The sequence below is a fragment of the Schistocerca americana genome, chromosome 3 (genome assembly GCF_021461395.2).
Source record: "Schistocerca americana isolate TAMUIC-IGC-003095 chromosome 3, iqSchAmer2.1, whole genome shotgun sequence".
NCBI lineage: Eukaryota > Metazoa > Arthropoda > Insecta > Orthoptera > Acrididae > Schistocerca > Schistocerca americana.
Window position 1 is genome coordinate 894140954 of NC_060121.1, and position 23162 is coordinate 894164115.

A 23162-nucleotide genomic window follows, 5' to 3' on the forward strand; every position below is an offset into this window, starting at 1 on the left:
AGAAACCAGATGGCAGTTATAAGAGTCGAGGGGCATGAAAGGGAGGCAGTGGTTGGGAAGGGAGTGAGACAGGGTTGTAGCCTCTCCCCGATGTTATTCAATCTGTATATTGAGCAATCAGTAAAGGAAACAAAAGAAAAATTCGTAGCAGGTATTAAAATCCATGGAGAAGAAATAAAAACTTTGAGGTTCACCGATGACAATGTAATTCTGTCAGAAACAGCAAAGGACTTGGAAGAGCAGTTGAACGGAATGGACAGTGTCTTGAAGCGAGGATATAAGATAAACATCAACAAAAATAAAAGGAGGATAATGGAATGTAGTCGAATTAAGTCGGGTGATGGTGCGGGAATTAAATTAGGAAATGGGACGCTTAAAGTAGTAAACGAGTTTTGCTATTTGGGGAGCAAAATAACTGATGATGGTCGAAGTAGAGAGGATATAAAATGTAGACTGGCAATGGCAAGGAAAGCTTTTCTGAAGAAGAGAAATTTGTTATCATCGAGTATAGATTTAAGTGTCAGGAAGTCATTTCTGAAAGTTTTTGTATGGAGTGTAACGATGTACGAAAGTGAAACATGGATGATAAATAGTTTGAACAAGAAGAGAATAGAAGCTTTTGACATGTGGTGCTACAGAAGAATGCTGAAGATTAGATGGGTAGATCACATAACTAATATGGAGGTATTGAATAGAATAGGGGAGAAGAGGAGTTTGTGGCACAACTTGAAAAGAAGGGACCGGTTGGTTGGACATGTTCTGAGGCATCAAGGGATCACAAATTTAGCGTTGGAGGACAGCGTGGAGAGTAAAAATCGTAGAGGGAGACCAAGAGATGAATACACTAAATAGATACAGGATGTAGGATGCAGTAGGTACTGGAAGATGAAGCTTGCAGAGGATAGAGTAGCATGGAGAGCTGCATCAAACCAGTCTCTGGACTGAAGACAACAACAACAACAACAACAACAACAACAACAGGGAGTAAATAATTACCACAATCATTAAAATGATTATAGGACTTTAAATCCACCAAGAGCAACATTTTATGAAAAGCAATTATGTTTTTCACATATAAATTTCCGAAGTTCTGAAATGGTTCAAATGGCTCTGAGCACTATGGGACTTAACATCTATGGTCATCAGTCCCCTAGAACTTAGAACTACTTAAACCTAACTAACCTAAGGACATCACACAACATCCAGCCATCACGAGGCAGAGAAAATCCCTGACCCCGCCGGGAATCGAACCCGGGAACCCGGGCGTGGGAAGCGAGAACGCTACCGCACGACCACGAGATGCGGGAGAAGTTCTGATTTTCGCGGTATAAACTAGAATGAAACCAAAGAGTCTGGAAATTGGCAAAGAATTTGAGAAATTACGAGCTATGTGTAACACAGGACGGTTTTCAGTTGGTTGGACTTCTGCATAAAACATCCCAGCAGCCAGCAAAAGGCGCACCTTCACTGGATGGCAATTCCTGTGGCCGACAACGCATTCGACGCGACTCCTGAGTCCACAGGTCGATCCGACGAACCACAGGAAGCTGACTGAGGGAATATGAAAAAAAAAGAACCTTTATAAAAAAATTTAGATATTGCAGTGCCTGTATTGTTAATAACAACTACGCAATGGTTCTTGGGACATGCGTGCATGTATTACATCGTACTTATTCGTCGATACCAGACAGCGGCTTTCAATTAAAATGCACAGCAATTGTATGCCACTGAAACATTGACTGTGGGAAAACCGGAACAGAAGAGAATTGAAACATTTGAGATGTGGAGCTATAGACGAATGTTGACAATTAGGTGAACCGATAAGCGAAGTAACGAGGTGGTTCTGCGCAGAACCGGGGAGGAAAGGAATATGTGGAAAACAGTGGCAAGAAGAAAGGACAGGATGATAGGACATCTGTTAAGACATCAGCGAATAACTTCCACGGTACTAGAGGGAGTTGTAGAGGGCAAAAACTGTAGAGGGAGACAGAGATTGGAATCCATTCAACAAATAATTGAGGACGTAGGTTGCAAGTGCTACTCTGAGATGAAGAGCTTGGCACAGAAGGGGAATTCGTGGCGGGCCGCATCAAACCAGTCAGAATACTGTGGACTCAAAAAAAATCTTATATTTCATTCTTACATCAATTCTCAATTTCTATATTTTATTTTTATATTTATTCTTCAGGAATATTTGGTGCATTCCCTTGGATGATACCGACTATAGAAACATTCGAAACATACGAATAGTTAACACTAAGACCATCGCGTGAGGGTAGGTTTGCCACAGCGACATTTCTCGGCATTGATGTCCCTCGGGAAAGAAAAGTAATTAACGTTGCTGAAGATTTCATGCGTTGTCAATTTTCGCGGCAAACGACACGTAACAGATCACTTTTCCGAAAACTGGCGTTTGTTATGAATCAAGATACACTACAGGAATTTCACCAACAACAACTTCAAATATTTTTCCATTTGTTAATTGTTTCTTTTTTCTTTTATCTCCTTCATTCACCAGCCGCAGAATTTGTAGAGGAACAAGGACAATGTTATTTCAACATACACTGTAAAACATTCGTGTAGTAATCTTCTACGGACATGGGCAGATAAGTGAAAAACTAAGGTAAAATTAATAATCGGGTTTCGAACACGGAGCGCCGAAGTGTGAAGCCGCGACACTAGGCACTGTTCTACTGCTTCGAGTGGACTGCTTTCTCGTTGATAGTCACATCCAGCACCTCGAAAACTTCGGCTGTCGTTGAGCAGAAACGGTCGAATATTTACGGATAAACCAATGCACGTGTTCGCTTATTTTGACCCCTCTTTCGCTGAGCGAAGTTTCTGGGAAACCGGTCTATGGCACTTGCCGTGCTGTTTTATATTTTATTGTTATTGTTTTTGTTGTTGTTGTTGTTGTTGTTGTTGTACTTCTTCTTCTTATTTCTTCAATTTCCGCCATTTACGGGCCATGTGAATTAACTCCCTCATGATTGTATCATATTTCCTGATTTTCGGTTTTTCCATTATTTCTTCATTCTTTCACAGTGTTCTTTTCTTCTTTCATCTGCCCATGCCATGATGCGCTTTCTGAAGTTTTCCTGAAAACTCCCGAACTTCCTAATCTTGTTTCGATAAGATAGTCTGCATAGAATTTCTTCTTTTGCAACATTAATTTCTGCTAGGTCGTTTTTCAATTTCCTGATTGTAGAAATGGTCAAATACTTTTCGTAGTCAGTCTTTCCAGATTCATTCAGACCAAGTGGCCTCAACAACAAAATCCCCTTTTCCTGTGGGCATCAGATTTATTTTCGGTTTGGGTGTAGATTACTTCGTAACTACTTCTCATCGCGTATTCCCAACTTTTCTTGGACCGAGAATTATCGATAGAACCTTCCTTTCTTTTGTTTTAGTCTTCAGTTTCTCCCATTTTGCCTGGAAAAACCATTCCATTGCAGAAAGACACTCCGCTTTTAGCAGTGTTGTATATTTTATTTCGACAAGCCATTTCCATTTTCTGGGCTCTGTTTTTCTTTGCTAGACCGTTAGGCTGTATTATCTCCCCTAAACACTTGTTCACCTGTTGTTTCTACCCTACACGGTGCTTAGGAATTTTGTATTATATTAAATATTTGTTATAAATTCCGTCTTCTCAAAACAAGTTTGTAATCTAGTCTTTTCCGTCATCTCTTTCAACAAATTGATTTGCTCACTTGCCGCATCGACGTTTTCGGAAAATATTACTGATCATCTGCAAAGGCTGGACAACTGAGTTTGACGTTCGGATTTTTACATACCAATCTGATTTCTTGGATGCATTTTTCATGAAGTCTAAGATTCCATTCCCTTACTACCCTTTCCAAAACACAGTTGAAGAGGAATGGCGGGAGACCATCACCTTGCATTACATCAGTTCCAAATAGTTCTGAAATTTCCTCACGGAATCTTATTTTGAACTTTGTTTCTGTCAGTGTTTCTGTAATTATTGCCAAAGCTCTTTTTCCTTGTGTCTAATTCTTTTACAGTACTGTAGACCGTTTCCCTGCCTACGGAGTCGTAAGCTTTCATGAGGTCTACAAAGACTACAACAAGATTTTAATGTAATTATTTTTAAAATGTAGTCATCATGGCACGTTAAAAATGGGATTGACTGCAAGTTCTATTTCTGAGGAGGAGGAGGGGGGGGGGGGGGGATATAAACTGTGAAATCTTCACCCACCCCTTCCCCTCTATGATTCGAAACATAGATCAGCGCCTATCCACCACTTTCCTGCAATCTAGCTTTCAACCAATTGTCGGACGCAAGTTTTAGAACGCTCTTTTGCCTAATTAATGTGGAGTAATAACATTGTCTCAGAGTATACACTACTGGCCATTAAAATTTCTACACCACGAAGATGACGTGCTACAGACGCGAAATTTAACCGACAGGAAGAAGATGCTATGATATGCAAATGATTAGTTTTTCAGAGCATTCACACAAGGTTGGCGCAAGTGGCGCCACCTACAACGTGCTGACATGAGGAAAGTTTCCAACCGATTTCTCATACACAAACAGCAGTTGACCGGCGTTGCCTGGTGAAACGTCATTGTGATGCTTCGTGTAAGGAGGAGAAATGTGTACCATCATGTTTCCGACTTTGATAAAGGTAAGATTAAAGCCTATCGCGATTGCGATTTATCGTATCGCGACATTGCTGCTCGCGTTGGTCGACATCCAATGACTGTTAGCAGAATATGGAATCGATGGGTTCAGGAGGGTAATAGGAAACGCCGTGCTTGGTCCCAACAGCCTCGTATCACTAGCAGTCGAGATGACAGGCATCTTACACGCATGGCTGTAACGAATCGTGCAGCCACGTCTCGATCCCTGGGCCAACAGATGGGGACGTTTGCAAGACAACAACCATCTGCACGAACAGTTCGACGACGTTTACAGCAGCATGGACTATCAGCTCGGAGACCATGGCTGCTGTTACCCTTGGCGCTGCATTACAGACAGGTGCGCCTGCAATGGTGTACTCAATGACGAATCTAGGTGCACGAATGGCAAAACGTCATTTTTTCGGATGAATTCGGGTTCAGTTTACAGCATCATGATGGTCGCATCCGTGTTTGGCGACATCGCGGTGAACGCACATTGGAAGTGTGTGTTCGTCATCGCCCGCATCTTGTGGTCGTGCGGTAGCGTTCTCGCTTCCCACGCCCGGGTTCCCGGGTTCGATTCCCGGCGGGGTCAGGGATTTTCTCTACCTCGTGATGGCTGGGTGTTGTGTGCTGTCCTTAGGTTAGTTAGGTTTAAATAGTTCTAAGTTCTAGGGGACTGATGACCATAGATGTTAAGTCCCATAGTGCTCGGAGCCATTTGAACCATTTTTTTGTATTCGTCATCGCCATACTGGCGTATCACCCGGCGTAATGGTATGAGGTGCCATTGGTTACACGTGTCGGTCACCTCCTGTTCGCATTGACGGCACTTTGAACAGTGGACGTAACATTTCAGATGTGTTACGACCCGTGGCTTTACCCTTCATTCGATCCCTGCGAAACCCTACGTTTCAGCAGGATAATGCACGACCGCATGTTGTAGGTCCTGTGGGGGCCTTTCTGGATACAGAAAATGTTCGACTGCTGTCCTGGCCAGCACATTCTCCAGATCTCTCACCAATTGAAAACGTCTGGTCAAGGGTGACCGAGCAACTGGCTTGTCACAATATGCCAGTCACTACTCTTGATGAACTGTGGTATCGTGTTGAGGCTGCATAGGCAGCTGTACCTGTACACGCCATCGAAGCTCTGTTTGACTCAATGCCCAGGCGTATCAGGTCCGTTATTACGACCAGAGGTGGTTGGTCTGGGTACTGATTTCTCAGGATCTATGCACCGAAATTGCGTGAAAATGTAATCACATGTCAGTTCTAGTATAATATATTTGTCCAATGAACACCCGTTTATCATCTACATTTCTTCTTGGTGTAGCAATTTTAATGGCCAGTAGTGTAGTATACTGATGAGAATCATTTCGCTATGGAGCAGTGCTGTTGGTGGGAATTAGGAACAGGTTCAAAGTACAGGTGTATTAAAAAGAGCCATCCGATTAAAAAAATCATAACTATTATGTTATTTGAGATATGTGCGTGAACAGTTTAGTGCTCGAAAGAGCAAACTCTCTAGTTTTACCAAGAGATTGGGGCACCGCCACACTGGCATCGGGACGTGCAGGAATTTTTAAATCAAAGGATTACTGAATGATGGATCGGTCCCACTGGACTAAATGATTCAGCCTTGCTGGCCTTCAAGGTTACCGGATCTGACTTTATGTGGTCATTTCTTGTGGGGGTTTGTAAAAAAACTCTGTTTATGTGCCTCCGTTACCAGCAACAATGAATGAACTGAGAGATCACATAGCAGCAGCTGTGGAAGTTGTGACTCAAGACATGCTCGCGGCAGTGTGGGAACAATTTGAATACCGCATTGACATATGCCGTGCATCTCAAGGGGGGCATATTGAACACCTATGAAAAGGTATGAAAAACATTTTATTTTTATTTTTATTTTTTATTTTTTTTTGAGTTTCCCATCCATCAAGAAACAAAATTAATTGTATATGTTTGTTGGTTCCAGAAATATAGTCGTGCCAAGTCGGATGATCCTTTTGGATACACCCTGTATTTCAATAAGGTATGCAACATCAACATAATTTACTTTTGACCCATTCGCTATATTCTCAAATGAAAATGAATGTAAATTAGGTTGGAGATATAATTCAAAGCGATTAGTGGCGCAGCAGCGACCACCTTCAGGCTTCATGGATTCTCGTCGCTTTGTCCTTTTTTCCATCTCTCGCAGCATGGCAGTCCGGGTACTATTTAATAGTGGCTACAATGCATTGTGTCAGCATAGTAATCTGTCGTAAATCTGCTTCCGTTGCTGGCTTCCTCCTACCCGCAACTTTATCGGTGCTTTACTTGCGCGCTCATATATGATCAATGATCGTTTTCAAATTTATAATGTAATTCTCTGCTCTTTATGGAAGTTAAAACAGTACACAAATAATGGCATTTTTGCGTGTTACAAATTTTACTATATCCATATCGGGTAACACTTATTGGGTACAGACATTGTAATTTTTAAAAAGTATTTCGTGCACTCTATAATACAGCACTCAGTCTTCAGGCGACAAGTGGCCCATCGGGACCATCCGACCGCCGTATCATCCTCAGCTGAGGATGCGGATAGGAGGGACGTGTGGTCAGCACACCACTCTCCCAGTCGTTATGATGGTTTTCTTTGACCAGAGCCGCTACTATTCGGTCGAGTAGTTCCTCAATCGGCATCACGAGGCTGAGTGCACCCCGAAAAATGGCAACAGCGCTTAACTTCGGTGATCTGGCGGGAACCGGTGTATCCACTGTGGCGCCGGCCGTAATGGCCGAGCGGTTCTAGGCGCTTCAGTCCGGAACCGCGCGACCGCTACGGTCGCAGTCTCGAATCGTGTCTCAGGTGTAGATGTGTATGATGTCCTTAGGTTAGTTAGGTTTAAGTAGTTCTAAGTTCTAGGGGACTGATGACGTCAGAAGTTAAGTCTCATAGTGCTCAGAGCCATTTGAACCATCCACTGCAGCAAGGCTGTTGCACTCTATAATACCGGTACCAAAATATTTACTTTCTCTAAAGGTAGCAACATCTGCTGAACGATAAATTAAGCACCATAAAATGGCAAGAGAGAGACCACAGAGGCGCTGTAGGTTGTAAGGTGGTGATGGAGGTAGTTGGATGTGAATGGATGGTAGGAGACAGAAATGGAGAAGACTGGAGAGTGGGCTGGGCCATGATAGGAAGAGAAAAGGACTAGGGAAATATTCAAAAGTGATAGTGAGAGAAGAGGGGGAGAGAGCAGATAGGTAGGATAAATATCAGGGTGGAATTCACTATCTGTGAGATGAAGTCGGTTGAATTTCTGTGTGTATGTGTATGTGTATGCGTGTGTGTGTGTGTGGAAAGAGAGAGAGAGAGAGAGAGAGACGAGGGAAGGGGTGAAATAAAAAGTCTAGGATTGTTGAAATCTGTAAGGCTACGTTCGGACGAGAACTGAGATTAGAAATTGGGAAAGAATGGTATTGTAGCTGTCGAGTTTGTGTGTGTGTGTGTGTGTGTGTGTGTGCGCGCGCGCGCGTGTGTGGATTTAGGGCGCTCAACAGGGAGGTTGTGAGCTGCCTAATGTGATCACGGTAAAGCGGGAATTTCGTTGAGATTGTAGAGGACCCATGTTGGTGAAGGTAAACGGATGTGGCAGGCAAGACATAGTGCATGGCGTTCAAGGATTTTGAGAGATGAAGTGGACTGTTGTGGAGCTGGTACGCTTGAATTCATTGTATGCTGCATTAGTGGTAATTAGAGATCGGAAATGAGCTCTGTATACTCGCTTTAATGTCGTAAGCGAGTCATCTGTCGTCATGTCCAAACTCGCCGCCTCCATGTGTTCGGAGACCGGACTCGCGAATCACCACCGCAGCCCATTTACTTATACGAGGGGCGTTTGAAAAGTTCGTACAAAAATAAAAATTACTTACGTGTTTGGCGTAAACCTTTTTTTATTTTTCGGCATAATCTCCTTTTTGACTTATAAACTTCGTCGAGCGCTGTTCTAATTTGTCGATCCTTTCCGAATAATAGGAATTGTCCAAGTCTGCAAAATAGCTATTAGTTGCTGCAATCACCTCCTCATTTGAATAAAATCTTTGTCGCGCCAGCTCCGAGGGAGCCAAGTCTGGAGAATAGGGGGGATGTGAAACGAGTTGGAATCCTATTTCCATTAATTTTGCGGACACAACTGCTGAAGTGTGTGCTGGTGCATTTTCGTGATGGAAAAGGTCTCTTTTGCGGTCCAATCGGCGGCATTTTTCTTGCAGTTCGGTTTCAAGCGGTCCAATAACGATGAATAATATGCACCTGTAATAGTTTTACCGTTTTCCAGATAGTCGATGAGTATTATCCCTTGCGAATCCCAAAAGACAGTCACCATAACCTTTCCGGCCGAAGGAATGGTCTTCGCCTTTTTTGGTGTAGATTCTCCTTAGGTACCCATTGTTTAGATTGTTCTTTGGCTCAGTATTATAGTAAAGTATCCATGATTCATCCACAGTCACGAAATGACGCTTAAAGTCCTGCGGATTCTTAGTGAACAGCTGCAAACCATCCTTGCAACACTTCACACGATTCCGTTTTTGGTCAAGCGTGTGAATCGCGGAACCCATCTTGCGGATAGCTTTCTCATGTCCAAATGTTTATGCAAAATATTATGTACCCGTTCATTCGAGATGCTCACATCACTAGCAATCTCACTCACCTGAACACTTCTGTCATCCATCGCCATATCATGGGTTTTAACAATGATTTCTGGAGTCGTAGCCTCACAGGGCGTCCAGAACGTTCAACATCGCTTGTGCCCATATGGCCACTTCGAAAATTTTGAAACCACTTATAGACTGTTCTAATCGAAGGTGCATAGTCACCGTAACGTTTATCAAGCTTCTCTTTAGTCTCCTAAGGCTTTTTGCCCTTCATAAAGTAACCACACGAAATTCTTTTTCGTCCATTTTTTGACAATCACTCGACTTCCTTGATTAACACGAATGCCAAACACACAGAAATAGACCAATATGGCTGAAACTTGGTGTGCGTTGTTTCCAAACATGCTACTTACTAAACATGACCTCGATACGCGCCGATGGTGCCATCTCTAGGACGCTGCACGGACTTTTCAAACGCCCCTCGTGTGTGTGTATATATAATATGTGTGTGTGTGTGTGTGTGTGTGTGTGTGTGTGTGTGTGTGTGTGTGTGTGTGTGTTTGTGTGTGTCCCATTTATCTTGACCACCCTAAATAAGTGTTTGTCCAAATGCAATTACAAAATGTTTCAAGCAAATGTTCTTTAGCCATCAGGGGGACATCAATCAGCATGATTGCTTTTGTATTTTACAAAGATATGAACAGCGGTATGACTTTTTCAAATGGCACCCTGTATTTTTTATTCGGTAATTCATTTCCTCTCCTAAAGACCTATTCAAAAATGTATCACAGTGTACCATTCACTGAAACAGAACGTTATTAATTACGTAACACAACACTGACTTTGAGCCCGGGATCACAAACTCGTCCACTTGCTGGTGTTGTCAGAAAACAAACGAAGACCAAGTAAAAACATAATATAAAATTGAATTTGACTCTCCTGTACCATTGCCCAGGAGTAGCACATTCAAAGATGCTCAAAGCGGTGACCCTGGACACCGATACACTGATTCCCTCGTTGAATGAAAGAATTATTTACTTCTTCCAGTGTTGCCTGCTGAAGAGAATTACAAGCAAGCACGATACGTTCGATCATGTCCTCTGGAGTTGTTGAAATATTGTGATAGACAACGTCTTTAATGCTACCCCCAAGAAAAAAGTTCTGAGGATTTCAATTAGGAGATCTAGCAGGCCAAGTAACTGTTTCTCCTCGACCAATCCGTCTGGCAGGATACCTTCGGTTTAGAACACGACTTGCACGCAAGGCATTATGTGCTGGACATCCATCGTGTTGATACCACATAAGCATTCTGGTTCTTAGCGGCACTTCATCCAGAAGAAGAGGAAGAATTCGTCTGAGAAAGTTGGCATACGCTGTGCCGTTTAGACTACCACTGATGAAATAAGGGGCAATAATTGTACCAAGCATCCCAGTCCAGACGTTAGCTCTCCACTGACGCTGACGTTCCACCAGTCTAAGCCATCGTGGGATGTCACTGGACCAATAATTCATGTTCCTTGTACTTACCTGGCCCTTGTTTGAGAAGGAACATTCATCAGTAAATAGAACATTGGAGAAGAAGTTCGACTGATGACCATAGATGTTAAGTTCCATTGTGATAATAAAAGAAGAAGAGAAGTAGTTCGGGTGGGCGAGGATTTGCCGCTGTGCTCACTGACAGGACTGTACACGATTCTGGAAATCATTCCCATGCAACTCTTGATGTAGGTGTACATGGTAAGGATGGAAGCGGTGACGTGTAAGAATTCGATGTACACTGGTTTTAGGAATGCCAATCTCGTGTTCAAGCTGTCATGTACTCACATGTGGATTCATAGCAACGGAAGCAAGAACAGTAACTTTGGCAGCTTCGTCTGTGCGAGTGTTACGACGATTGCGTAGTCGTGGGCTGAAACTTCCCGTTTCCTGAAGCGTCGCAACAAGACGAGAAAAAATTCGTCGGGAAGGCTCTCTGTACAGTTCCGCTGCTCAGCAACAACAACAACAACAACAAAAACAACAACAACAATAATAATAAAAGTTATGTCGATGCAGTTTGTAGGAAGGACAGTCTTTGCTGTATGCCTACTCTACACAACATTATTTAAAAGGACTAAACTACTATACTAAATGTACCCGTACATAAGAAAACAGTATTGCAATTACTGTGCTGCTAACTTACATTCCCCATAGATGAGTAGCATTTCTACCTTCTCTTCGTTGGTGTACATTCTACTCACACAACTCTTCAACTGACGATGGTTGACGGAATGACGGGTGTGCATTCTACGTATGTTTACATTTGTTCTCTGTCAACGTCAGCACGTGGATGTGTCCCATTACCCCGAGAACCTGCACTAAGCGCTGGGAGCGTTAAAATCGATGTTGTGTTATCTAATTAATAACGTTGTGTTTCAGTGAATGGTACACTGTGATACATTTTTGAATAGGTCTCTAGGAGAGGAAATGAATTACCGATTAAAAAATACAGGGTGCCATTTAAAAAAGTCGTACAGCTGTTCATATCTTTGTGAAAAAACAAAGGCAATCATGCTGATTGATGTCCCCTTGACGCCTAAAGAACATTTCCTTGAAACATTTTGTAATTTGCATCTGGACAAACAGTTATTTAGGTTGGTCACGATAAATGGGACAAACTTTTTGGAAGACTGCTGTAAATTTATTTTAATATTTAATATCCATTCAGAGAATGTCTAAGAATTATGTTTACATGCACACCCTTTCGACACGTTACCGTATGTGCGGCGACAGCACAAGGAAACGGGACACGACAATGAAGTGTATTTTCTAAATGGTGATTAATTATTAAGATTAATTTACAGCGGTCTTTGAAAAAGTTGCAGAAGTGAGCGATAAGCTAGACAACTCGTTATTAGTGAAAAAGTACAGAAATAGGCGCTTTTTGGTCGCAGGTACATAAAAGTGACGTTGCTCTGAGCCCGGTTTTTGTTGGACAGAGCACATATATTTTCTCATGGTGGTGGTAGAATAAACAAGAATACAACCACTTTGTTTACACTGAACGAACTTCGCATACTTTTTGTCTAAAGTGTGGACTGTAGCATCGAACTTCTCCAGACATCACTCTTCCTGTTTGTTGTATACATTGCGTGACTTAATTTTCATCTTCCACAGTCTCACAGAACAGCTTTGTTGGAAGCCATCTAATCCCGACAGTCCGTCATTGCATTCAGCGTTAGTACCAAGTCACGACTGGCATTACATTCCTGCACGCCCCAGTAACACGAAACGAGTCGCCGACTATGAAGCGACCGCAGCGCCATCGTTCGTAGACTCGTCATGATCGCGAACTACAGCGAGGCGACAAGCGTCACGGGATACCTCCTAATATCGCGCCAGACATCCTTCTGCCTGGCGCAGTATAGCAACTCAATGTAGCATGGACTCAACGATTCGCAGGGAGTGACCCCCCCCCCCCAAATATTGGGCAATGCTGCCTCTATAGCAGTCCACAATTGCGAAAGTGTTGTCAGTGCAGGATTTTGTGCACGAAATGACTTCCCGTAAATGTTCGATGGGACTCCTGTCAGGCGATCTGCGTGGCCAAACCATTCGCTCGAGTTTTCCAAGTGTTCTTCAAACAATTCGCGAACAATTGTTGTCCGGTGACATGGTGCATTGTCATCCATAAAATTTTCATCGATGTTTGGGAATACAAAGTCTATGCATGACTGCAAATGGTGTCCAAATAGCCGAACACAAACATTTCCAGTCAGTCATCGGTTCAGTTGTACCAGAAGACCCAGTGCGTTCCATGGAAACAACCCACACCATTATGGAGCCACCACCAGTTGCACAGTGCTTTGTTGTCACCATGAGTCCATGGCTTCGTGGGGTCTGCGCCGCGCTCGAAACCTGCCATCAGCAGTTACCAACTGACCTCAGCAGTTACCAGCTGACCAGGCCACGGTATTGCTGTCGTCTAGGAACCCCCCGATAAGGTCACGAGCCCAGGAGAGGTGCTGCAGGCGATGTCGTGCTGTTAGCAAAGGCACTCGCATCGGTCGTCTGCTGCCTTAGCTCATTGAGGGGAGGTACCGTGAATTTCAACCCGATCGTAAAAAAATCACAAGGGGCTGAAAATTTGTTTCATATCATATCTTGGCATGCTGAATCAAGTGGGTAAATCTAATTTGCTAAATAAAAAAAAAATTTCACACTTTTGGATTTTTGAGTTTTGAAAAAAAAATCATTATTTTTTCAGACCCTTACATGCAGTTGTTGGTTACCACTCGTTTTATTGACAAAAACAGTTTCAGCAAAAAAAGTTTAAAATTGACGGAGAAGTAGCATTTTTTTCGTTTCGGCCATTTTGATTTCTTCTAAGAAATTTAAGTTTGTGCCCCTTTTAACACTATGTACAAACGAAAAGTGTAGGTAAATTATAAAAAAAATTGTTTTTATAATACGTAATATTTAGCACAAAATAGAATTACTACTATATTATACAATGTTTGGCCACGTATGAAGGAAAAATAAATAAGACGACTCGATATGTTTGAAAATTATGTTCTTTATTTTCAGCTTATGTATTACATCACATGCACACCGTATATATGTGAATAATACGCAATTACATCAAAACAGTTCTGCGTCATAGATCACATCATCACGTTCCAATATAGCTTCTTCTCTTTGATGTTTGGTAGAGTCAGTTTTTCGACCCACTTGCTTCTGTTTTTTCGAATAGTCCTCTTCCGCTTGGTGCAATGCTACTTTGACCTTTTTCGCTGATGCTTGTGCTGTTCGTTAGGACATTGAGTCCTCATTTTGTCCTTATTTCTAAAATAACTCGGTGAGAGCCAACATTATATTTACAAATACTGATAGAAACCGCTACTTTCACTCTCATTGCAGAAAATAGGTCTCTATGGGACGCCTACTCCATAAAACACTGTGTAAACTCTCATTAACATTTTGAGTTACACATAGAGCCCATCTTGTTAGTAGTGAATCATCGCTTAAGCGCCCTGACAGCTGAGTGGTCAGTGTGACGGACTGTCATGTCAAGGGCCCCGGGTTCGATTTCCGGCTGGGTCGGAGATTTTCTCCGCTCAGGGATTGGGCGGTGTGTTCTCTTCATCATCATCATCTCATCCCCATCGACGCGCAAGTCGACGAAGTGGCGTCATCTCAAAAGACTTGCACCAGGCGACCAGTCTACCCGACGGGAGGACCTAACCACACGACATTTCCATTTTCCCTCACTTAAGCTAGTAGAAAGAGGCAATATTTTATTTAAATAAAGTTGATTTATAGGTGTTTCTATATTGGAAGCATGAGACCCAGACTCAATGTCTTTACCAATGCTGACTGATAATAACAGCGTGATGAATCTCCTTTCGGGCAGTGACAATGCTGAGGATTTTTTTTTTTTGTCATTGTAAGCGCAATAATATATTAATGCTTATGTTGCAGCTTTCATATTCTGAAAATAGTAAATTAGTTGAGACAATTGTAGCTGTAAAATGTCAATCATATCGAAAAGTATGTTTATACACACCTTTATATCCATATACTGCTTTTTTGTAATACTCTGCAAGTATTTTTATCGTAGCCTCCTTCAGTTGTTCATGACACTTGTCACCAAACTATCGGATCGTCTTTTATTTATTCTTCCTTCATACTGAGCCAAACATTGTTGAATGTTTTAGTAATTCTAGTTTACGCTAAATTCTTGTCATTTATTATAAAAACATTTTTTTTATAATTTATCTACACTTTTCGTTTGCATAGAGTGTTAAAAAGGTCATAGTACTTCAACTTCTTAGAAAAAATTTAAAATGACTGAAACAAAAAAATGCTACTCCTCCGTTAGTTTTAAACTTTTTGGTTAAACCTTTCTGTTTTGCAAATTGGATTTACCCGCTTAATTTGGCATGCCAAGATATATTATGACTCAAATTTTTACTCCCCTGTGATTTTTTTACGGTCGGGTTGAAATTTCACTGGTGCCTCCCCTTAACGCAAAATTTCACCACATTGCCCTAACGGATACGTCCGTTGTACATCCCACATTGATTTCTGCTGTTATTTCAGGCAGTGTTGCTTGCCTGTTAGCATTGACAACTCTGTGCAAACGCTGCTGCTCTCGGTTGTTAAGTGAAGGCCGTCAGCCAAAGTGTTGTCTGTGGTGGGAGGTAATGCCTGAAATCTGATAGTGTCAGCACACTGTTGACACTGTGGATCTCGGAAAACTGAATTCATAAACTGATTTCCCAAATGGGATGTCCCATGTGGCTAGCTTCTAACAATACCACCACTTGCAAAGTAGGTAAGAAATCAGATTAATAATGTTGCTCACGCAGCATATGTTCGCTTTATCGGGCAACAACAAAGTTATTGCCTGTGGGTAGTATCGTCAGAATGAAAATAATGAAGTCACTGTAAAAAAAGTAATTAATTTTGGCACTTATCTTGAATGGATTCCCACGTAGATTTCGTCGAAGTTGTTATTGTGGTGTCACCGCCAGACACCACACTTGCTAGGTGGTAGCTTAAATCGGCCGCGGTCCATTTAGTACATGTCGGACCCGCGTGTCGCCACTGTGTGATCGCAGACTTAGCGCCACCACAAGGCAGGTCTCGAGATACGATATTGCACTCGCCCCAGTTGTAAGAACGACATTGCTAGCGACCATACGGACGAAGCCTTCCTCTCATTTGCCGAGAGTCAGTTAGAATAGCCTTCTGCTAAGTCCATGGCTACGACCTAGCAAGGCGCCAATTGTAACAGTGCATGTATCTTACGAGTCGCATTTGTATAGTCAAGAGAGATGTATCACAAGGAGTCATTAAAGTTAAGTATATTCCAGCTACGTACTTTTCTTGCTACCATTCAATAGTTATTCTGTTCCAGACTTCACGCCCGTCTGCATTAGATAGCGTGCCTATCGGCCCCCTCAAAATAACACTGTGTCGGCACTTCTGTCGACACATCAGTTATGGCTCATCTTGTTGATTCTAGAGTGATTCTACATTGACTGCTAGAAGGTCCAGATCTGTATTTTAGCAATTTTTGAAGACCTAACAAATGCGTTTTTCAGGAAGTTCCTAATGATCAAACAATCCCAGATCAGAACGATGGTATGGTAGAAATAATTTTTGACTCGGTGTTCACAATCCACATTTTTATTAAACTCCTTGTAAATTCACATATATGGTTCAAATGGCTGTGAGCACTATGGGACTTAACATCAGTGGTCATCAGTCCCCTAGAACTTAGAACTACTTAAACCTAATTAACCTAAGGACATCACACACATCCATGCCCGAGGCAGGATTCGAACCTGCGACGGTAGCGGTCACGCGGTTCCGGACTGAAGCACCTAGAACCGCATGGCCACACCAGCCGTCTAATTCAGATATACTTCTTCTTAATTGTCACATCATCAAGAAAACAGTTTTGTATCAATCTTCATATATTTAATTTCCACTGTAACCAAACACAAGACTTGACTGTTCTTTTACAAAGCGAAATAACAACTTCTGCAAAGTGAAACAAAGACTGCTCTGTGTCCGCATTCGCACCAAAACGGTTACAAGTAAGTCAAAGATTGTGACAGTCTCACAGAAATGAATACACACAAGAACCATATCACTGTAATATATCGACACATCGGAGTACCTATACATTAATAAAACCAAATGTGAATGTTGTCACAAAAATGTCTGTTACTTCGCAGAAAAGTAGTACAATATTACTGGTATCGAGAACTGGGGTTGGCCGGCCGCGGTGGTCTAGCGGTTCTAGGCGCGCAGTCCGGTACCGCGCGACTGCTACGGTCGCAGGTTCGAATCCTGCCTCGGGCATGGATGTGTGTGATGTCCTTAGGTTAGTTAGGTTTAAGTAGTTCTAAGTTCTAGGGGACTGATGACCACAGATGTTAAGTCCCATAGTGCTCAGAGCCATTTGAACCATTTGAACTGGAGTTGGAGTGTCGTAATGGTCACGTAAATAGAGAACCATTACAAGCTCCAATTATGGCACTGCCTTTGAAGTCTGTTAATTCCCATCTTGCAGTCATAACCGCGTCGAAAGCGTTTTCACGTGAATCACCTGAGTAAAAATAACATCTCTGCCAATACACTGCCATTTTATACCTTGTGTACGCGATACTAGCGCAATCTGTATATGTGCATATTGCTATCCCATGACTTGTCACCTCAGTGCACAGCAAGACGGAAGGAAGCAGGTATGCACTGGCGTAGCGGCGGCGCCTTGATTTCCGATGTATGCAACCCTCAATACTAACCTCTCACTCGCCCTGCTGCCGACCTCTAGAGCTACGCATGGCCGCCTGCTGAAGACCCTCGCTCTCCTCAGCTGTTGCAGCATGGTGCTGGTGCTGAGCGGGGTGCTGCAGGACGAGCCACCGCCGGATACGCGGTCGCTGCTGCAGGCACACCCCATCTACAAGGACTCGGCCCAGCAGTTCGTCGCCATCCCCAACAAGGTTGTGGGCCCTGCCGGACTGCTCTACGTGCGCCAGCGCGAGCTCGCCGTCACAGTACCACACGACAGTGAGTAGACTGCACCACTCTGCTCTCCATTCTCTTTCCTTCCACTTTCCTAAAACTTTCTTGACAACTTGGGGTACAGCACCACCTTGGCTCCGGCCCCGGACCTGCCTGCTCCGTGACCTTTGTCAGTTTCCCGAGGATGGTACCGCTTCTCTTGTTTATCGTCGGGCATTTGCTGCTCTGTGCGCACAAATGAAGAATGCCACATTTGTTTACACTGATGGCTCAAAAACATCGTTTGGAGTGCCTATATTGTTGGCGACACCCCCAATAGATTTCGGCTTCCCGACCAGTGTTCGGTTTTTACTGCGGAGCTTTACGCTGTTCTCCAGGCTGTCCAATACATCCGTCGCCATCAGCGGATACGGTATGTTATCTGCTCAGATTCGCTCAGCTCTCTCCTCAGTCTCCAAGCTCTCTACCCTGTCCACCCTCTAGTCCACTGGATTCAGGACTGCCTCCACCTGCTCCACTTGGGGTGCATCTCTGTGGCGTTCCTCTGGATCTGTTGGTATCTGTGGAAATGAGGCGGCAGATATAGCGGCCAAGGCTGCAATCTCTCTTCTTCAGCCATCCATTCGCATGATTCCCTTCGCCGATATGCGGAGTCTTTTATGTCGTCGTGTTGCTCTTTTATGGCACGCACATTGGTCGACACTTCCCAATAATAAATTGCGGGACGTGAAAGCTCTTCCCTGTGCTTGGACCTCTTCCTCCCGAACTCGTCGTCGGGAGGAGGTAATTTTAACTAGACTCCGGATAGGGCACTGTCTTTTTAGCCATCGACATCTTTTAAATGGCGATCCTCCCCCACTCTGTCCCCACTGCTCTCAGCTGTGGACAGTGAGACACCTTTTACTTGAGTGCCCCTATTTTACTCCGTTACGCGCCCGTCTACAGCTGTCGCCTGATATATCTTCCATTTTAGTAGATGACACGCTCTCAGCCGATCGCGTTCTCGAGTTTATTAGTGCCAGTGAGAAGCTCTTTTTGGGGACAAACAACCCCCCATCTATAGTGGTTTTTTAAGCTTTCCTTCTGTTTTTAGCTTCCCGAATTTTTTGAGTTTTGTTCCCATTGCTGCTGGTTTCCAGTTTCATTTTTTTTTCTTTTCCTCAGTCACAGTCCAGGCGCTAATGACCGTAGCAGTTTTGCGCCCTAAAACCATAACAAAAAAAAGAAAAAAAAACACTCTCCTCTCCCACCACACCACCCTATACTGAGATCCGCTGCCCAGTTTTGGGTTTTCTGTGGTTTCCTTAGACTGCGACCATGTATGAAATTTTTCTAAGAGGGAGAAAGATTCTTAAATTACCAGTTTGATGTAACTGGTTCAGTAAGTTTGAAAATGTGTCATTGCCGAATAACTAAATTTGACAAGTACAAAAAATTAACTGCATCTCAAAAGATTGATTTCTCTACGTACTTAGTATTTTTAAGTTAGATTACGTTGCTACCTACATGGTAATCATATTTCACTAGCACGATATATGCAGAGTACGTCGTTTTCTGCAAACAACCTTGTGGACAGGGCAACCACAGACATGAGTAATCATCTTGGGTGTTAATAAACTGTTTCATGTATATTGAGTCCTTTATTTTTACATGAAGATAACACTTGGTCGGCCACCTGTTGCGCAACTGCACATTGACCACAGAAGCTGCCAGCTGCATCATATTGGATTGGAATCCATGCATCCAGCTGTTTTATTCAAAGATGTATAACCTTTTAGTGGTTTTTTGTCCTGATAGACAAGGACTTTTGGGTACTGTAAAAGTCTTGTACTGTAAGGAAGCAAGGGAGAGGATGTTGTTATGGGTGGCCAGTATCTTCTTTCTACAACACAAATGCACACTGATGTGTCGGCACAGCATAGAATTCAACCTTTTACACGACGACGCAAGCTCAGCACAATAGGCTGTGGGGTGTTAGGACTGGACCAAGTAACACATCAGGCAACCACCATCGACAGTTGCACTGAACATTTATTTGGCACATTTAAACAAGACATAACAAATAAAACCATCAACACTTTTTTAAGATTACCATTTATGTGATAGCAAGTTACTTCAAAATTTAAACATTCATAAACCATTTCACTTATGGCCTGTTACACATTTAGAGAAATGACTTAATTATTTACCCAAAAACTATGATCAACCTGAAGAACAATTTACTAAAAATTTAAAGAGGAAATGTTGTTGTTGTTGTGTTCTTCAGTCCTGAGACTGGTTTGATGCAGCTCTCCATGCTACCCTATCCTGTGCGAGCTTCTTCATCTCCCAGTACTTACTGCAACCTACATCCTTCTGAATCTGCTTAGTGTATTCATCTCTTGCCCTCCAAAGCTAAATTTGTGATCCCTTGATGCCTCAGAACATGTCCTACTAACCAGTGCCACAAACTCCTCTTCTCCCCAGTTCTATTCAATACCACCTCGTTAGTTATGTGATCTACCCATCTAATCTTCAGCATTCTTCTGTAGCACCACATTTCGAAAGCTTCTATTCGATTCCTGTCCAAACTACATTGGTAGAGACTTTAATCTTCCGACAATCAATTTGGAAAATTTACAATTTTCTTAGTGGTGGGCATGACAAGACACCCTATGAACAGTAGTAAATGCCTTCTCTGAAAACTACATAGAACAGGTAGTGTGCAACATCACACATGATGGAAAAAATTAGATCTAATGGCAACAAATAGGATGTCCTCATCGAAACTGGTATCGGTGATCATGAAGCGGTTGTTACCAAAATACAAAGAACAACTAAGACGAGTAATGTCATATCTCAATGACGAAGTTGAAATTTGTAACATAGGGCAGGAGCATGTACACGTAAACACCCTGAAGAAGGTCGCTTGCAACAGGAACCGACACGTCGGTAGTTTCATGTACATTGGCAACGCGGTCACAAACGCAGAAAAATTTTATTGAATATGGCTCAAGTTTAAAAAAATAGTTGACCACGCACTGAATAGATGTGTATCCAGTATAACAGTTCATAATGAGAGGGAACCTCCTTGGTATACAGTTACTGTAAAGATAGTTCTACGGAAACAGACCACTGCATAATAGATGTAAAGCAAAATATAAGGAGATGCGGAATGAAACGTGTTTGCCTGTCAACTGAGAAACGCGTGAAGGCCTTCAGTGACTACCGTAGCTGAATTTAGTCAAATGATCTTTCACAAAATCCAAAGAAATTTTGGTCGTGTACATGGGCTATTAGTGGCACTCACGGATGAGACAAAGACGGAAACTGAAGATAGCGAAGTAAAAGTTGAAATGCTTAACTCCGTTTACAAATGTTCCTTTACAAAGGGAAACATAGGATAATTGTCCCAATTTAACCCTCCCACCACTGAAAAGACGAATGAAATAAATATTACTGCCAGTAGCGTTGAGAAACAGCTGATATCGTTAAAATTCAGCAAAGCTGCGGGCCCCCATGAAATCTCTATAATATTCTATACTGAATTTGCAGCTGAGCTGCCCCATCTATTAACTATAATCTGTCGTAGATTCCACGAACAAGAAACTGTGCACAGCAGTTGGAAGAAAACACTTGTCACACCCATTTACAAGAAGGATAGTACATGTGATCCACAAAACTGCCGTCCAGTATCCTTGACATCGGTTTGCTGCAGAATCTTAGACTATATTCTGACCTCAACCGTAATGAGCCATGTCGAACTGAGTGAAATCCTCCATGCCAGCCACTGTTTCCCGAAAACATCGATCATGTGAAGCACAACTCACATTTTGTCACATGACATATTGAAAGCATTGGATCAAGGCAGTCAAGTAGATGCAGTATATTTTGGTTTCTGAAAAGTATTTGACTTTGTACCACATCTGTGCCTACAATTAAAAATGACTGGATGTGGATTTTTGATATGTAGGACGCAGCAAGCTACCTTTCATGGAGAAGTAACTTCAGGTGTGCCCCACAGAAGTGTGTAGGGACCTTTGCTGTCCACGCGGTATATCAATGAACTTGCGGACAATAGTAATACGAGGGTCACTCCAAAAGAAATGCACACTATTTTTGTAAAAATATAGTTTTCATTCTGCATGTGTGAAAGTTTTACAGTGTGTAGATACATCCTTCCCGTTTGTTTTCAAACTTAGTTCAACCTCTTCCCGTGAGTGGCGCTGTCACAGCATGTCTTCAAGATGGCTGCTACACTGGACGTTCGTCAGAAGCAACGTGCTGTCAGAATTACTGTGCTGTGAGAACGAGATAGTGGGCAACATCCACAAGAGGTTGAAAAAGGTGTATGGAGATGCTGCTGTCGATCACAGTACAGTTAGTCGGTGGGCAAGCAGGTTACGTGATGAAAGCGGGCACGGCAATATTTAGGATTGTCCTCGCAGCGGCAGGCCTCATAATGCACACACTCCAGACAATGTGCAGAGAGTTAACGAATTGGTGACTGCTGACAGGCGTATCACAGTGAACGAATTGTCTCGTTACGTTGGGATAGGGGAAGGAAGTGTTTTCAGAATACTGAAAGTGTTAGCGTTAAAAAGATTTGTCCCAGGTGGGTTCCCAGGATGTTGACAGTGGCTCAAAAAATGGCTCTGAGCACTATGGGACTTAACATCTATGGTCATCAGTCCCCTAGAACCTAGAACTACTTAAACCTAACTAAACTAAGGACATCACACAACACTCAGTCATCATGAGGCAGAGAAAATCCCTGACCCCGCCGGGAATCGAAACTGGGCGCGGGAAGCGAGAAAGCTACCGCACGACCACGAGCTGCGGACACAGTGGCTCACAAAAAAAACAAGAAAAAACGGTATGCAGCGGACTTTTGGAACAGTACGAGAATGGTGGAGATGAATTTCTTGGAAGAACTGTGACAGGTGATGAAACATGGCTCTATCATTTTTCACCAGAGACGAAGAGGCAATCAATGGAGTGGCATCATGCAAATTCACCCAAGAAAAAAAAAAATTCAAAACCATACCTTCTGCTGGAAAAGTTATGACTATGGTGTTTCTCGATTCCGAAGGACTCTTGCTTGTGGACATCTTGCCAAGTGGAACCGCCATAAATTCTGATGCATATGTGATGACACTGAAGAAACGTCAAGCTCGATTTGAGTCGTGTTCGACCACATCAGCAAAAGCAGGATGTTTTGCTGTAGAACGACAATGCACAGCCACATGTCAGTCAAAAAACCATGGAAGCGATCACAAAACTCGGATGGACAACACTGAAACACCCGCCTTACAGTCCTCACCTGGCTCCATGTGACTATCACCTCTTTGGGAAACTGAAAGACTCTCTTCG

At 42.8% G+C, this 23162-nt stretch overlaps 1 protein-coding gene across 1 annotated transcript in view; it reads left to right on the forward strand.

Annotated features, from left to right (window-relative positions):
- Window positions 1-23162, forward strand: part of LOC124605918 (protein N-terminal asparagine amidohydrolase) — a 245951-nt gene that overhangs the window by 193598 nt on the left and 29191 nt on the right. The window contains exon 2 of the mRNA XM_047137871.1: window positions 17659-17855. Coding sequence (XP_046993827.1) covers window positions 17669-17855 — 187 coding nt within the window. The 5' untranslated portion in view covers window positions 17659-17668. The remainder of the gene's footprint in view (window positions 1-17658; window positions 17856-23162) is intronic.